Source organism: Poecilia formosa, unplaced genomic scaffold (genome assembly GCF_000485575.1).
Source record: "Poecilia formosa unplaced genomic scaffold, Poecilia_formosa-5.1.2 Scaffold271, whole genome shotgun sequence".
Lineage (NCBI taxonomy): Eukaryota > Metazoa > Chordata > Actinopteri > Cyprinodontiformes > Poeciliidae > Poecilia > Poecilia formosa.
In genome coordinates this window covers 632,335-650,831 of record NW_006800210.1, presented here as the reverse complement: position 1 = coordinate 650,831, position 18,497 = coordinate 632,335, and the positions used below count along the sequence as shown (strand labels likewise).

Sequence of the window (18,497 nt, the reverse complement as noted above, 5' to 3'; positions counted from 1 at the left end):
TTTAACATTTTATTTTAAATTAAGAACTCATATTTACCTAAATAAAAAACCTCACACGGATTGAGTTTAGGGGAAAAAAAAAAATCTGCTGTCATGGCAGTTTATAAAAACATATTCTTCACACTTGCATTCTTTAGATTTAGATAATTAAAAGTTAACTTATATTTTCTAAAATGCGACTTAATCATTCATGTTTTTTTTTTTTTTTTTTTTAGTCAAAATATATATTTTTAAGAATTAGAATATTTTTAGAGGATGGACAATAAAAACATACTAATCATCTGAAGTCAGCAGAATGATTTAAACCGTCACACTCGGTAAACTAATCGGAATTATAAAACTATTTAAAAGATTTTTATTTTTGTGGCCCCCAATAATTGTAAATAGATAAATAAATATAGCTGCATTCTTCCACCTTCAAGCGCACGTGTAAATTTAAATGCACACTGGCTCATGTTTTTGAGATAAAAAAAACAAACTATATTTGTTTTTGTTTTCTCTCACTGATTTACAATCATTATAAAAATGCGCAAAAAAAAGAGAGAAGAAGCTGACATGCGTTATGCTGATTCTGAGCCATTAATCTAGAAAAATACGTAAAAAGATTTCTGTTTAAGTTTTTGGCCTATAGCATACACACAGTAAGAACAGACAAAATAGTCATTTAAATCATAAAAATTTTGCTGTTGAATAATATTTTATTATTTATTAGTTTTATGTTGATATATATATATATCACATTCTTATGATAGACTTGACAGATGACTGCTTTTTATTTTGAACTTTTCTGTTTTCCTCGGCAGTAAATCTTATTTGTCCTGAAGCTGTTAAAAATTCTTTATTTCTCTCAGCGACCTGATCGCAGCTCTCCAATGAAAAACCTGTCAGTCTGTCTGTGCCGGGACATTTGGAGCTCCTCGCCTCTCTCTCTCATCACACAGTGAATCTTTTGTCACCCAGCTCGACCAAATGATCTTCGTTTAACCCATAATTAGTTCCCACACACCACCCACCAGCACTGTGGGTGTGGAGGGCGGAGGCATCCTCACTTTTTTTCACTCTTTCATGTGCGTTTTGTTTATTCAGAGGCTGGACTGCAGCTGAGAGCTTCTCAGCCAGAGGAGTCATTGGTCTGAGCTTACTTTGCATTCCTAATCTATAACGCATGAATTCTAATTGTTAGATTTAATTAAAGGAGATGATTCTACTATCGTTTAAAGGAAGAGAGGTATGACGAATAACTTCCCCCTTTACCTTTTTCGCACAGATCTGACATCGGAATGATGGATAGAATGAAACTGCAATTTGTTTAGAGCGGTCAAGCCACAACTAGCCTATACTTCAACTACGATTTCTTCTTTTTTTTTCTTTCTCCAAAATATATACATTTTAGTAACTTTATAGTTTTCATTCTAAGATAAATCCAGATTTAGGTAATTAAGTTACATTTTCAGCACTCTGGGCACACCCTCAAAACATTTTAATAACTTCATTTCTTAGCTGACAGAAGAGGGAAGCAGGGAGAAGAAGGAGGGGGAAGAGGAGGAGGAGAAGGAGGAGAAAGGAGGTGGGGGTAGAAACTTTTATCGCTGTGCTCTTTTCCACAGGTTCATTTCGTCCCCCATTGGATGATGGAGCACACTGGATTCGGGGTGGAGCAGCTGGAGGAGCCAAAAGGGAAGGAAAAATGTAAGGCGTAAAGAAAAAAAAGGAAAAAGTTCCTCCCTGTGTCAGACTCATGCTCCTCCAGCTTTCTTAGTTTCCCAAATGCTCCGTGCTGCAGCGTGAGCTCTGCCCGCGTCACCGTGGCGAGCTGCGGCTTGAAGGACTTACATACAAAAAAAATAGAAAAAGAGAAATAGGAAGGACAGAAAACCGAAAGAGAGCAGCCTAGAGGCTGAAGTTGTGACACGTTCCGCGGGGAAGAGTTTTGGAGAGGCAGGATGCAGGCGCGCTACTCCGTCTCCAGTCCCAACTCTCTGGGAGTCGTTCCCTACATCAGCAGTGACCAGAACTACTACAGACCCGGCAGCGGGTACACCGGGATGCCCGCGCCCATGAGCATGTACTCACATGCCGCCCACGAGCAGTACCAGGCCGGCATGGCTCGCGCGTACGGACCGTACACCCCGCAGCACCAGCCGAAGGACATGGTAAAGCCTCCTTACAGCTACATCGCCCTCATCACCATGGCGATCCAGAACTCCCCGGAGAAGAAGATCACCCTGAACGGGATTTATCAGTTCATCATGGAGCGGTTCCCCTTCTATCGGGACAACAAGCAGGGCTGGCAGAACAGCATCCGGCACAACCTGTCCCTCAACGAGTGCTTTGTCAAAGTGCCCCGGGACGACAAGAAGCCCGGGAAGGGCAGCTACTGGACCCTGGACCCGGACTCCTACAATATGTTTGAGAACGGAAGCTTCCTGCGGCGCCGCAGGAGGTTCAAAAAGAAGGACGTCCAGAGGGAGAAGGATGAGCGGGACAGGCAGGGGAAGGATCCCTCTGCGCGGCCCGCAGGTCGGGAGCAGGACGCGCCGGTGCAGGGCGCTCAGCCGGTGCGCATCCAGGACATTAAGACTGAGAACGGAACGTCATCGCCTCCGCAGGCCGCGTCACCCAACCTGGGCGCGGTGCCTAAAATTGAAAGCCCGGACAGCAGCAGCAGCAGCATGTCAACTGGCAGCCCGCACAGCGTCCCCTCCACCCGGTCTCTGAGCATGGAGGCAGCCGAGCACCACCACCACAGCCACGGCCAGGCCCCGGCGCAGGGCTTCAGCGTGGACAACATCATCACCTCATTGCGGGGCTCCCCGCAGGCCGAGCTCTCTCCGCCTCTCATCGCCTCCTCTCGGACAGGTATCACCCCGTCACTGTCGCTCAACTACTCCCCCAACCAGACCCCCGCATACAGCTCCGCCACCTGCAACCAGAGCACCATCTCCTCCAGCTCCAACGCCACCTATCACTGCAACATGCAGGCCATGAGCCTGTACGCCGGGGACCGCTCGTCCGGCGGGCCCCTGGCAACTTCCACCACGGTGGAGGAGGCTCTGCCCGACTATTGCATCACTACGACCACCGCGTCCCCCCTCGGCCAGGCGGGCCAGGAGGGCCACCACGGGCACCAGGGCCGGCTCGCGTCCTGGTACGGAGACCTGAGCCACCTGAGTCCGGCCTACCCGGCGCAGCAGCAGAACTTCCACGCTGTGCGGGAGATGTTCGAGTCCCAGCGGATCGGGCTGAACGGCTCCCCGGTGAGCGGGAATAACAGCTGTCAGATGGCCTTCCCGTCCGGCCAGTCACTCTACCGCACCTCAGGAGCGTTTGTTTATGACTGCAGCAAGTTCTGAAAGCCAAAACGTCCCCTTTAAATTAATAACTCGAGTATATATTTGCTCTATATTTTTCTCTCTTTTTTTGGCTGTACTTTTACTCTCCGAGTGGACATGAGAGATTCTGAGATTTTCCTTTCTTTTGTCGTGAGCTGTGTAACACCACCGCACGTAAGTTTCTTTCCCTCTCACTTTGAGAATTGCTCCTACCACCTTTATGAATAGACTGTAAATTATAGCCTAATATAGTAATTTATTTTGGAGGAAAAGCAGGTGGTTGGATGGTGAGGACCAAACTCTTTTCCAGTTTTCTTGCTGCCTTTAAATCTGTCCCTGTTGTTGTATAGAAATTTACGGGGAAAGACTCTGTAGCCTGTACTGGCCTATTTTATTCATTCTGTAATTTGTTTAAAAAAAATTCTGAAGGCATTGCAAGTTGTTTTGTTTAATAAAGTGCCGAATATTTGAATTTAATTGGAGTGATTTATTAGCATTATGCTGTAGAAAAAGGCCGTAAAACACATTCAAAGTAAAACAAAAAAAAATACAAACTAGACCAAACAGTAAAACGTGTTTGTAAATCGCTAAAAGCAAAAATAATTACTAGATACATTTAAAATGTAAATAGTTCTTTTTACAGCATGGGCAGCGAGCGTGTTAATAGAGGCGATGTTTCACATGGTATGTAAATACTACTTAGTGAATCTTCTTTAAACTTTGATGAGTACGGGGCTTACGTAGCTGTTTTTACACTAAAAGAGAATTTTCTCCAAAACCGTTCTCGCTCCAATCAATCCTGTACATTACCCACAGCTACAATCACCTCCTGTTCACCCCAACAGGAGGTGAACTCTGCAGCCGCCTTGTCCTCTTTTCCCCCACCCCGCCATTGGCCTCACCTGTAGGCCGTGCATTTTCAGTGTGTGAGCGTAAACACCGGAGGTAAACAAACTCACGTGTGGCATCAGTGCGGTCTGAGCTCAGTCAGAGGCCTTGTCAGCAAAACAAATCAGTCAAGTCACAAAGCGCACATCAGGCTTCTGTCTGGCTTCTGTTTCATAACGATGGGAGCGTTTGGATGCAGATGAAGAAGAACAAAAATACAGTTGCAGCTGCATTTGTTTTGGACGTCTTCGGGTGGAGAGATTTCTCTCTCTCTCTCTCTTTTTTGCTGCAGGTCTAGACCCTAAAGGTCCCTGCTGACGCATGATGAGTGCGCGCTGATGGATGAGATATCTGGCCGCAGGGACGAGATACAGGCCAGTCTGCTCTGCATTCAGACAGCAGCAGGCAGCGGTGGCCGATTGGAATATGGCAGCTGTCAGATGTTTATTTTCTTTTTTCTTTTTTGTTTTTTTTACTACTTCCTTAATTACCCCCCACCGGCATCCCCAGCTGAAAAGCATAGCTTCAAAGAAAGAATCAGAGATAGCAAAAGTAATACTAATACTACTAGTAATAATACATGTATTTCGAGCGTCTTTAAATTGATTTTTAAAACCTTTAGTTCACCAGAAGGAAAGAAAAATCCCATTGGGAGTATCTATTTCTATTTCAGTGTCCAGACAGAACATTATTATAACTAATCATTTTAAAATGACTTACAAGGGGACACATTATAAACCGGCATAAAATAGCATCAACAGCATTAATTATTATTAATGCAATTGGTGACGTTATCCAAAAATACTTTCGTTAAAAATAGTCATATGTTGCAAACAATTGCTAAAAATAATAGCAGTGAAAATAATAATTTTACAAAAATCTAACGACGTCACCTTAGATGCAGGCCAATTATACAACTGCTATTAATAATAACAATAATAATGAGACCAATTATCATCACAGAAATTACGTCAAAAATAATCTTAGATGCTACTGACGTTGACCCATGATGGGATTTATTAATACACACATTATATTCTGGCCAATAACAGTAATAATGGTAATTTCCAGATTAAATCGTTTATTTGTTTAATGTATTTACAGCCACTCTGCAGCCTGCAGGCACAGGCAGGGATGACTGGGATTTCAACGAGAGTGCGTGTTATGTGTTAGAAGGTAATTGTGTGTGTGTTTGCTCGGCTGAATAAGCTGCAGTGAAAGCTGACAGTCGGTTTGAGGCCTGTGTGGTTGTGACTCTGCTGTAAAACAATAAATGAGAGTAATTTCCAGCGCACAATCTTTCCCCTAAGGCCACAGCAGGATGAGTCAGGATCACCGGAGCTGTAACGCAAACAGCGCGTTGTTTGGCTTCACCGCGGCACTTTCCACAAAGAGAGGGGGTGGTAACGGGCTCAAATGTAACATGCATTTTTTTTCCCCTCTCCTAACTCCCCAATACAACGCTTATTGTGTGTATAAAGGTGCTCTAATGATGCCGAAAAACGTATTTTTCTCGCTCCCAAACAAACGTCCTTGTGATTGATGCGGCTCTCCTGAGGCAGGAAGGGAAACCCAGGCACTCCGGGCGAATCGTTTTTCATCCTGAGGACAAGACAGGGGGGGTGATGGAGGTCAGTGGAGAGGATGTCAACAATGCACTTTAGGAAAGGACGGTGAGAAGCCTGTCACTGCCTTATCTTAAAGCACCTTCTCTGGACTCGGGTTGTTGTCGATGCGGCTTTGCAGGCCTGCAGCGCAGAAAAACCCCTGAAGACTTCCAGAGGAGCAGGGAACCTTTCTGCTGCCAAACCGCTTTCCAAACGCGCAACGTTACATCCAGAAGGATTTATTAAGACATTAACGAGCCGTGATGAGTTTGGAGGTGTTACTTATAAAAAAAAAAAAAAAAAGGAAAGAAGGAAAAAAAAATGGACCACTTACTTCAAGGCATCAGGCGTGCATAGGTGTGTTTCAGTGGCTTCAATTGCGTGTCGTCGAATTCAGAGCTGAGTTTAAGGATCAACGCGCAAAACCACAATTACACAAAGGTTCTCTGCACAGAAACCAAATAACACATTTATTTAAGTTCTTGCAGATTTTAGGTGGGATCTATCAGGAAGTAAAGCTGCAGAAATAAAAGTTACTTTTCGGGGAAGTGTTTTTTTTTTTCTTGATTGGACCGACTATAATTTTTATTTTGCCCCCCACAGCACAACTTTTTTTGTTTACTGCAATAAAAACATTAAAAGCTATTAACCTAATTATTGATGCAATTTCTGCGCGTTTAATGTCCAAATTTAGATCAGAAACAAAATAAAAAAAAAAATTGGGAAAATATTTGTAAAGCCATTAAATCAGACCCCAAATCCTGCTAATGTCTCACTTTAGAAACACATCGACCGCATGTAATAACATTTATGCGGTCGATTTTAAACGCGTAATTGCGTGGCTGCTTGAAGACTCAGGTGTGTTCTGAAAGCAGCCGTCTGGGTCTCTGGGAAGCAGAGGCAAATAAGCAGCAAAAGCAGCAGCAGCAGCACATCGCCCCTTTCTGCATTTAATTCAGCAGGACTGTCACAAAAATAAAGTTTATTCAGCTGGACTTCTTGACACTGCTAAGGAGTCCCACTGAGAGCAAACCTCGACCTGCTTCATATATCGGACCAGCTTAATGCTTCTAAAAGGTTCAATGTGTGTCGGATTAAACTCTGCTGTTTTTGTTTTACGTCTCTTTTTTAGCCAAGCGTCGCGTTCGGCCATTTAGAGGAGATTTAAAATGGATTTAATTCAGCTTTACCTGAATTTGGGGTAAATTAATTTGAGCTTGGTGCATTAATTAAACACTTCATTTATCACGCGCGTGTAATAGTGCATTTCACACATTGTACAATAATAATAATAATAATAATAATAATAATAATAATAATAAATAACTCTATAGAGCATTGCAAGTGAAAATAAAATTACAGCCTATTGCAGATAATCGCTGCGTAGCTTATCTATCAGTACAGCACTAGAAGCAAACAAAAGTTCAGTCTGCGCATGTGTACCTGAAAGCTGATGTTTGGAAGGAAGGGGGGGAAATCTATTTACACGCAGTTTTACCGCTTTGACTTTTCTTTAAAGTCTTCCATCTTCGAAAACTCCGAAGAAATTAAATTCCTTTAATCTTCTAAAACTTTTATTCAGCTGTCTGGACGCTTTCATTCGTTCCTCCTCCAGCTCCAAAGCTCAGTCAGCTGCCGTTTCTTTGTGCGCCAACAGTAGACCTGATCACAGGACTTTGCTTTAATTGTTGTTGAGGGATACATGGTGCACCTGTGTGAGGCCACTAGCTGTATGCGTGTGTGTGTGTTTGTGCGCGCGCGCTGAGGTTACAGGGGCCCAAAACAACGCCAGGGCCACATCTGTTTCCTATTCGGGCTTCGCACAGACGCAGCGACGTCCTGGACGATCACAGGGAGAACTTGAGACGTGCTGAAGGTGTTGTCCCGCAAACAGACAGAGGGGGTTTGTGAGGTGGTCCCCTTTCTGCTCAGAGCCGCTCTCTGACGCCTTCAGGGCTCGACTGAATGCCAAACCTTCCTCCTGCTGAACTGTAGGCAGCAGTGTGGAGAAAAGAAACAGCGTTTAATCCACAAAAGAGGCAGATTTTCTAAATTATTCGCCGCATTTCGCCTCGAAGCAATTTAGTATTTTTGAAAGCCACTTATTTTCAATTAATTGCTTTACTAAATATGGCCTGCAGGGAAATTTATTCAGGGATTAAAAGAAGAAAAAAAAAAGAAGCAAAATAGCATAAAAACAAAGTGAAAAGCAGCGCATTTTGAACTTTGAAATTAAATATTTTCTAAATTTAGCTCCTGGAGTCACTTTCATAATTTTTTTTTTTACATATATAAATAAAAAACCTCGCAAATAGCTTCCCTATTATTGGTCAGTAGAAAGGTTCTTCTAGTCCTTAATGTTACAAAAAGACGCAAGAAATATCACATTTATTACCGATAACTCCAACTCATATGGAAAGATATATTTTAAGAGGTCGGGCGTACGTTTGTGGAATCTATCTACAACTTCGTCAATTCAGAATTCGTGCAAATATGCCACAATCCCATCTGATAGCATCAGGACCAGGGGCTTTACAGGAGAGGACAGAGAGCCGCCTGAGAGCGGAACTCTGGCAAACCGAGAGAGACGCGCTTTCTTCCAAATAAGAGCGCAGGGAAAAAAGAAAACCTGGAAGATCAGAGGAAGCAGAGGTGACATAAAGGACGTGTTTGCAGAACCGGAAGACGAGAAATAAATAAATGCAGTTTTATTTCTTATATTTCCACAGTAAACAAAAATGATAGAAAAAGACAAATGCACATAATTTCCCATATATTTTATTATCCCCCTCATAGCCCTTCGTCATCAGTAAGTAAAAAACAAAACAAAACAAACAAAAAAAAACCAAACAAAAAAACATGTTAAAAGAATGGCCCCCCACTGAAGCAAAAATCTCATTAACATATGAGTCAAAAGTAATATCTGACTTGATTCGTTCTTATATTTTTTTGGTCATATTTTAAAAAAGGGATCAAATCAAACCTTTAAATTAACGACACCACAAAAGGAACAGACACATAAATAGAATCTTAAAATTTGCCTTTACCATAAAACCTTGCATGATTCAGTGTTTGAATGTAAATAAACAAAACAATCTAATATATCAACCCGACACAGTACCAAAAAGACAGAAAGGCAACAACTGGCTCTTGATTAGAAAACAAAAGAACAACAATAACTTCATTTAGAGAAGAAGAGATAAAAAAAACAAAAAACAAATGGCTCTGCGGCTGTTTGATTCAGCGTAGAACCATGGAGTGCTAAAACATCTCCATCCTGTCTGCATGAGCTGATCTGCTTTCAGGCATTTGGGTTTTTCCTCATGAGCTCGATGTCAGATTCCAGCATCTCCTTCACCAGCTCCTGCAGAGACATCAGATTTTCACAGGAAATGGTTAATGAGTCAAATGGAAACAAATCTCTTAAGAAATATTTGTATTTGTTTGACTGGAGCGGGTTTGATTCCGGGGCCTGAAACGAACGAGGATCCCAACTCTCTGTGACAAGCAGTGAGGAGGATCGTTTAGTTTAACAACGTGTAGCAGCAGGTATGCTTAAAAAAGAGCAGGAGCTGAGAAATGCTCACCGAGTCCTCAGAACGTTTTATAAAAGTTGACAAGACAGAAGAGAGAGAGAGAGAGAAAAAAAAAAAAAACTGTCTTTAGTGTTATTTTAGCTGATACAAATTTATTCTCACGTAATAATTTTTTGTTCGTGAGCAGAACTTGGGATCAGCTGAAAACAATTATATGTTTTTACTGCTCCTTTGAACAAAATTGCCTCTTTAAATTAGCAAAACCAAACTTATGTTAGAGTGAGATGAAATTTGCAAGTTTTTTTATGAAAAGAAACAATAACATTATTAAATATTGTGCTTTTTGCCTATAAAAGGGAATTTAGCTGAGAATGAAATAGATGAAAACTATTTTACTGTATTTATACTTTCTTATACAATTTTGCACATTTTGGATGCCAGGTGAATAAAAACATTCAGTTACAGAATATTTTTTTCTTTTTCTCAGATACTAGTACCATTTTATTAGATTAGCTACAACTAACATTTATGCTATTGGGATTAAAATAAAATTTTTTGCTAATCCTTTTTAGGGCTCTTATTGCCTAAAAAGGCAATAAGAGCCTTTTTGAGTATACCAAATGCACTCCATAATCTGTGGATTCGGTATAAATATATTTTATACGTTTATTGAATTCTCAACAACTCAAACAAAATCTAACTGCCAGGTAAAATCTGTTCTGAATTTGGTAGTGAAATATGTTTTTATTTTCTGTCCACAAACATTACATTTATTAAACTTTTTCTTTTTTTTTTTTTGATATCTATAATTGTGTTTTTCATCAAGTATTGCATTTGTGTGAAGCAAATGATTACGACGCACCTCAAAAGTAACCTGTGGTTTCCAGCCCAGCTTCTGATACGCCTTGGTGCTGTCGCCTTGCAGGAAGTCCTGAGAGAAAGGAAGGAGAGTAAGGGAAGAGGAGAAAGGAAGGGAAAGAGAAAGAGGGGGAAAGAAAAACAAATCATGTGTCATGTCTGATCTGATGGCTGGGAGCAGGCAGGGGAATCCTGCTGACATGAAGACGCTCTCAATTCAGCTTCAAAACTTCCAACGGGACAAATAAGTTGGAGGGTAATGATTTGTTTCGCCATTTTTTTTTTTTTTTTCATGTTTTCCTTCCATATTCATACACACGTTAACACAGACACACACTATCTCCTCTCGTGGGGGGAAAAGCAGGTCACAAAGTCTCGCTGGCCATCAATCCCCCCCCTCCCGGCTCCCCACCTCGGATCTGTCCAGACGGCCCTCGTCGGTGCCAAAGCATGATGAATTGTGGGACTCTGGTGGTGTAACCCCCAGCTCGGGACCCCCCACTCACCCCCTCCTTGAACCCCTAACTCATTTCCCCCCCTGTTGTGTTTTGCTCTGGGTTCAACATCCAGTTAGGCCTTCCTTCAGACCACCAAAGAGTCAGAAAAAGAGCACGGAGGAAAAAAAACAAAAACGTTCTCCTGTACGTTGTTTTTAAAGCTCCCCACTTTTCGCTGACTCCCTCTTCAAACTCTCCCTTTTTTCATCCGTCACTCCTCACTCATTTATATGAGTGTCAGAAACGTTGATGGCTTACAGTTGCTTGACAAGAACAAGGCTCTTTATTTCTGTTACTGTTATCTAATTCTCAAGCAAAGTCAGAAAAGATAAAACTTCTTGGATATCCAATTAGTTATATTATAATACTTGGGTCACATTTTAAAGAAATATTAATTTAGAAAAATTGTAAATATATATATATAAAGTCAAATTTGACTCTAATGTCAACGTCAAATGTGTTGATATAGCACTTTTTAAAACAGGTTGAAACGGCACCAAAGTTCTGTACAAAGACATAAAAACGTATAAAAATGATGTAAATAAAATAACATCACAACTAAAAAAAAAGTTACAGAATCAGACCTCAACTGAATGCCAACAAATAAAAAAAAAAAAAAGTTTTAAGAAGTGATTTAAAATAACTCAGATTTTGGGCAGATTTAATCTGAAAAGGAAACTTATTCTAGTGAACAGGAGCAACAAAACCCGATCTCTTTTGCTCTTAAGTCGAGTTCGAGGGACATTTAACAGCAACTGATTATTTGATCTCAAAGTCGTGGACACAGAGCGTAGTTTCAATAGATCATGAAGATAAGAGGGGGCCAAGCCTATTAAAACTTAAAAGTCTATCGCGAACAATAACAGAATGTCTGATGTTTATGTGGATGTTTTTCAGTCTTTAGTTTCTTTATGTAATATTTCAGTCTCTTTGATCTTAAAAAACATTATTTGTAATTACTAAATAAATAAATAAATAAATAAATAAATAAATAAATATACATTTCACAAAGAAAACCTTTGCAGGAAGAGTTTGGGGTTCATAAAACAAGACCCAGAATGTTCAATGTCTTGTGCACATCTCATGTAAAGATTTAGACCGAAGGAGGACAAACGCTGATCCAAGGCCACTTAGATGAGAAACACATGGTTAATGTGTGGATGAATGAACAAATGATCCTTAAAAAGGATTTGGGGACGCGACGCACCTTAATGTTGGAAAGATATTCTGGATTTAAAAGAGTGAGAAGTACTTTTTTCCAAGTCAAATATTTTCATTTTTTCTTTTTTTAAGAGCACTGATAGTTTGGCAGCATATTAATTCATTCAAACTTTTGCACCATCAAGCTGCAGCCAGAAGACAAAAGTCTGCATATTACATAAGCTTGAGATATTTTTTTGCAAGATCAAATCTCTTCTCAGTGCTATCTACATTTGGAAATTAGTTCTCCGTAGTTATCCGTTAAATATCTTCACTGACTTTCAGCTCTGGTTCTGCTTAATTTCTTACATCTCACTTCGCTAGCCCTGATGACTTATTTACATATTTCATAATTTACAATACATCTCTTAAAGCTCATATAGAAAAACAAAACATCATGTTGCATGACAACATATTGAGTCATTTGGAAAATTAGTAGAAAAGATAATTAAAAAAGGTCAAATATCCTGTAAAATAAGAGCAAAAAAGTCTTGACAGAAGTTGAGAATTTAAACTGCTTGAAGCAGGAAGCTGCTCAGCAGTCAGGTGGGTTGGTTTGTGAGGATGAGGCACCCAGCAGTTCAAAAACTTCATGGAGCAGAACGAGGAGAGTCTGACAACGCTTACATCCCTCCTGAACAAAGGGCAGAGACACGCCAGCCAACTCTTACCTCTTCCTTCCACCACACTCTGCAGAGTCCTCCTTTTATTTCTGATTCAGACATGACTGCTTTTATGCTTCATACATTGTTCAGCACTTTGATGAAATCAAAGCTGAATCCCACTTGCTGGAGTTATCCCTAGGGCCACAGCTCTACACTCCCTCTTAATTCAGGGAGGTTAAAATTTTTCAGAGGAACGGGACGCTCCTTTGAGAAGCATGATCGGTTCACACTCATTTACGTGGCCTAATATGCTCATCTTGTATTGTGCAAGCAGTTCTCAATCCTCCGGCACACATGCATGTTAAGAAAGAGCAAAGCCAAATCCATTTTACTGCAAAATAAAAAAAATAAAAAAAATCTATTTGAATGGAATTATATTTTTTGAACAAATGTCACAACGATATGTATGGTAATGTTTCACTATGTTAACATCGGAAGCAATCAAAATACAGTTTATTTTCCATTTTTGTTCATGCTACAACATATTTTATACAGACATGCAATAAACTACATATTCCAATAGTTGTAGGCATGCAACAAATTTTAAATAAGGGAATATTTGATCTTTGCTATTTTATAATGATTGACAACACTGAAAAGTCATATGTTGGAGCACTTTTAAAAGAACTTCTTGTGCCATTCAACTGTGTTAACTGAGAACCGGCATATTTACATCTACACACACACTCTCACACACACACAGAGATAACATCTCTTTGTTTCCTCAAGTGGGCATGAGAAGTCTCTGTTTTGGGGGCTTACAAGGCAATTTCTCTTAGCTGGACTACTACAGTGAAAAAATAAAAAGTAATAAATGGGATGCCATATCCTTTAACAGAGGTCAGGGCTGAGATTCAGGAGAAGTAATTCTGTAATTCAGTGTAAATATGTAAATAAGCTTTGAGTTGCGTCCTTCAACCAACATCATAAAAGTGCAACCAAAAACGGAAAATTTGAGATTTTTCTTGTTAATCAACCTCTAATTTTCCCAGAATACGTTGGACCTTGATAAACCATCCATTATGACTGAAAAGACCAATTCAGGATTCGGAGGAGTTCAGTGAACCTAATGTCTTTCTTAGACTTATGCGTGAAGTTAGTGTCTTGTTTAAACAGGATCAACTTGAGAGTGTAAAGCTCAAAGCTTACTGCGGCGGCTTCAAACCGTTTTTACCGCGTGCTTCGCGCTAACTCAGAAAAAAGGTCTTGTGTAAAGAGCATAACGTGTGAAAAGAGAGCAGCGTTGTTATCTGGCTCTGGACCTCTTAAAAACGTCTTTTCTGGGTGATCTTATTACAGAGGAACGCACACGGCAGCGCTGGCATAGCTCAGCCTTTAAGAGAGCAGGGACCCACATCTCGGAGAGGCTCCACGGCGCTTAATCACACTCTTCTGATTACACACAAAGGCAAGAACACTAAACACACACAGCGGGAACAAGTACAGGCCGATTCTGACTCTGACGCACTTTGGTTTAAGATTATCCGGCCCAAGCTGAAAACCTGGTTCAGTTCCGGGTGAGCTGCCTTTTTTTTGTTTTATTTTTTTATTTTTATTTTTAACTGCACCCGGTCTAAACACAGCTCAGTACACGAAAGGCCTTTTTTCCTGCTCAGTCTGTAACACAGCAGGACAAATAGCTCTTTCTCATGTGAGCAGCTCTGTACATTACTCACAAGCTTTTTTATTTCTGGCTCTGAAGCCATAACTGGAAACATTTTCAGACTAATTACCTACAGCAATGAGACATAATTTATCATGGACCTGAATGCAATTATAATTGGGTGACTTACTCCATAATTACATTAAATAATCCACTTGCTTCATAATTATATTGATTAGGATTTGTAATGGAGAACATTTTGCAGCTTGGCACGGTCTCGTCACGAACGCTGGTGAGACGCTGCAGACACACCTGCTGTTCGCATTTATTTGGCATCGCGTAAGTCACACGGACTGCGACTGTTTGCTGATAGAAAAAGGCAAGTTCTTGTTTTTTAGCATCTGTATTAAGCAGGGTTGGGACTCTACTGCGTTTTTTACTTAGATTTTAACAAATACATATTTGAAAGCAATTTTTACATGTAATTTTTGCTTCAAAAATAAATCTGATGGGACGCCGGAAAAGACGATTGTTGTGTGGAGCTTGTGGAAAAAGGAATTGGCTCATCACAATGCAAAACGTCAGCTACAACGTAACAGCAGCAAACACACACGTCTCCAATGGTAATGTCAGCATCCACATTTCTAAACAAATATTTTTTTTCAAAGAAGTTACATGGATGGATCCTGCAGTTAAATTGGTTAAAAATGTTAATCGAGTCCCACTGCTATTAAAATGTAGAACAACAAAAAAAGCAATTTGCTGGATAGAAACAGAGTTTATTGTGGCTCAGGTACTTGAACATATCTTGATTGCAGATTGTGACTAACTGTCTACGGTATTTACTTCCAAGCAGCCTGACTTTCTTGAAATTTTTTAAATGTGCTCAATAAATAAATTGAGTTTATTGTCTGAAGGTCTTCTGAGGTTATCTCGCTACAGATTAGAGCTGTTTTAATTAGAGCTGTTTTAATCCCAGTTCCAAATTCTGAGTCATTAGTGAATGTTGCTAAACTAAACCATGAAACTATGTTATTTTATCATATATAACAAACAGAATATATTCTGAAATATTTTTAGAAGTCTGTCACAGAAAGACATTCCATGTAAATGTATTACTCTAAACTTAAAAGTAAACTTTGAGACGCTGTAATGATGGAAGCCAAAAGGACACAGAGTTAGCATAAGTTTGTGATATCATTATGCAATGGCTCTATTGTCAAATAAGTGAAAAATGTATCCAAATTCCTGCAGAAAACACTGAGAACAAAACCACTTTAAAACAATGTCAGACTGCTTGGAAACTATTTTATCAGCAGTTCTTTCAAGACCCAGATTTGACAATCAGATATCTCCCAAAAGTATCAAAAAGTATTTATTAAACTTATGTTGAGGGCAAAAAAATAGTCTGTTTAATTTGTGTTATGACTAAAACTGAAACCTCTAGATTAATTCTATGAAGTTTACACAACCTCAACTGGAACTGGAATCCATTCAGTTTTGCTTTTTGCTGCATCGCACAATGAACAGAGCAGGACAACTGCATGGTAGGCCCTAATCCTACCATATGATCCAACTCAAAATGACCTAACCACAAAACTAACTGAGGAAATTGAGAGGGGTGCTGGAAACATAGAGCAGCACTGCAGCGCCATGTTGGCCGCTGTCATGAATGTTGGTGAAATAAGCTAAACTATGTTTGACCCAAATCATGGCAGAACCTTATTTACTGCCAGCCAGTGTGTATGATTTCTCTGGTGACAAGGGAGACATTTTTACGATTGAAGAACAGCCAAACCAAGGCACTATTTTAATACTGTGACTTTTCCTTTTTTTCATGTTTATGATCACAGATAATGAACAAAGGCATTCAAAAGGTCATATGTGGGGTGTTCATGGAATTTGGAGATTGTAGCATTGTATATTTCACCAAGGACGTCTGAATCTGAGATCTGTAGTAAGAATCAGTTTTATCTAAAGCTTTAGGCTATAATTTGAACTAATCTATTTTCATGCATGAAAAAATTATCAAGATATGCACAATCAAAGGCTGAAATCGAAAAGCTGCCGCTACTTCCCAACATTTCTCCAATACTATAAAGGTTCCTTCAGGTTCATTGGACATTTGAAGTAAAAGGGATGATAATCTTCACTTTTCTCAAGCTTCTTTAGAAACTAGGATTTTATTCATTCAGAAATTAAATCAGCTCCAAAAAGTCTGTATTTAATTATCAAGTCAGGTGCACAGTTATATGATGGAATTAAAGGCACTGGAAAAATGCCTTTGACTTATTTACTATAGTCCCATTTGAGCTAAACACCATCATAATCTATTAATTACATATGCTTCTTGAAAATGTATCTTCAGCTTCAAGGTGAGAAGAATCCATTCAATCCAGAACAAAAGATGTAACAAGGCTGCACTGATTTATTTTTCACTTGATTTTCTGTGAAACAGTCAGAAACATTACATGTCTGATTGGCTTTTTTCCAGCTGGGGCTCCTATTGGCCTGCTCATTAGCTCTTTTCCTTGAAAACAAGTGATTTTGAAGTTTCAATGTGTATCTAGAAAGACTACCAGCTATTTGTGTGCCACACAAAGGCAATGAGGACAGAGGGAAAATGATTAAAATGGAATTTAATCAATTATAACATTTCCATGTAACAAGGTTTTCAGTATAAGCTTTCATGGGGTTTGTAAAAAACAAAAAAAATCTGATGAATTACTTTTAAAAGGTTCCTAAGCATGCTCTAGTGGACACAGCTGCCCTGGGGCAGATGGACAGAAACGAGGCTGCCATGGCCAGGCGCCACCGGGTGCTCTGACCACCACCAGCAGCAGGCAGGGTGGGTGAAGTGGACACGACCGAGACAGAGGTGGGGTTTGATTGCAACCCACTGGTTAGACGACAAACTTCTACCACAATTGCCATTGTTGCCCCACAGAAGGTTGTGTTCAGAGTCCGCCCAGTAAACCCATTTATTTTGTATTTCACATTGCAAAATCTATTTAATTTCTTTGCAATTAGGTACGCATGCAAGCTTGTTGCAGAAACCCAAAGTCAAAGTAATTACCTCTAACTGCTTGTTTGATTTTTAAGAAAAAAGTAACAAAAAGGGAGCTTTCAGTTTTTCAGGTGTTTGTTTTTCATGCTTATAAGTTACAGGTAAAATTAAAAGAGAAAAACAAATAAAAAAAACATGAGTTACATAAGAAAGAACAACAGAAGCAGCAGCAGCTGTATCCTGTTTTATAGTCCTCATTCCTGTCAGCTGCACTGACAAACCACTGAATTCTCCATCTGAGCTTAGCATCTGTTGAAATCAGACTCCTGTCCTCTAAGTCTGGCTGCTTAGCACACAACCACACAGTTCAGCATCCAGGAAGTTAATCCTGCATCTGGTGTTTGTCAGGCAGGATTTCTACAGGTGACAGACAGTCTCTTCGACGCAAACCTGCCTACGGAGAGTCGCAAGGTGAAAGAAAAGCCGACTCTGAGCTGCTAACGAGAGCATTCTGCGGCCGACTGAACCCTCCTCAAACAGAGCATGTAGCGAATAATTCAACATGAACCACTAACAGATGCGGGCACAATATAATCTTCATATGGATCCCATTTGGAACCAAACCCAACGTTTAGGTGCATCCTGTTTAAAGCTGCCAGCAACTGAAAATATGGAGAAGTGATGGTAGCGAAAGCTGGAGGACAAAAGCTGAAAATGAGCAGTTAAATGAAAAGGGGCCGCAGTACGGAGTGTGCAGGGGGGGGACTAATGTGGGAGCATTTTTCTCATTTTAAAAGATTAAATGTCAACAAACCTACAAATAATCCTTATGTAAGACTAAAATTAGGCTAAAGAGTGAGTGTTCATGACTATCAGGTAGAGAGTTGGACAAAAATATGCGTTTTGTTTTAAAAACATCAGCATTAACATTCTGCATTGAGTTTCTCCGGTGCATGATTGGGTTTTCTCTACCTGGCTTCATCCCACAGTCCAAACACATTCTTGCTAAATTGTCCTTAAATATGAGAGATCAAAAAAAAAAATTGCCAGGATTTGTAGAGTTTTCTAAAAAATTTGGGGGGAAAAAAATGAGACTTGGTGTTTAAAAGAAGCACAAATTCCGCACACCCAAAAAAATAAAACCAATTTTTATACTCAATAAAAGCAAATCTTTTTCATCTCAAGCTGCAAATACGCATCTTACCCATTTCCCATATCTCTTTGCTTCAAGGTTCCCTGATAAGATCAATTCCAATAAAGAGAAGAAGCCATAAAAAATCCACAGAAATGTGGAGGTGAGAGAC

The 18,497-nt window shown here is 40.0% G+C and overlaps 2 protein-coding genes across 2 annotated transcripts in view; one reads left to right on the top strand and one right to left on the bottom strand.

Moving 5' to 3' along the window:
* The first annotated feature begins 1,574 nt into the window (after positions 1 to 1,574).
* foxc1b (forkhead box C1b) lies at positions 1,575 to 3,745 on the top strand. The gene has a single exon (XM_007570972.2). The coding sequence runs from the start codon at positions 1,944 to 1,946 to the stop codon at positions 3,351 to 3,353; it is 1,410 nt and encodes a 469-aa protein (XP_007571034.1). The 5' UTR covers positions 1,575 to 1,943; the 3' UTR covers positions 3,354 to 3,745.
* Positions 3,746 to 8,587: 4,842 nt separating this feature from the next.
* The window catches only part of gmds (GDP-mannose 4,6-dehydratase), a 184,412-nt gene continuing 174,502 nt past the window's right edge, over positions 8,588 to 18,497 (bottom strand). Inside the window, exons 10-11 of the mRNA XM_007570971.2 lie at positions 10,226 to 10,294; positions 8,588 to 9,191 (exon numbers count right to left, since the gene is read on the bottom strand). Coding sequence (XP_007571033.1) covers positions 9,129 to 9,191; positions 10,226 to 10,294 — 132 coding nt within the window. The 3' untranslated portion in view covers positions 8,588 to 9,128. The remainder of the gene's footprint in view (positions 9,192 to 10,225; positions 10,295 to 18,497) is intronic.

Excerpts from the sequence above, each read along its gene's own strand:
- foxc1b (XM_007570972.2), top strand. The coding sequence starts at position 1,944 with ATGCAGGCGCGCTACTCCGTCTCCAGTCCCAACTCTCTGGGAGTCGTT.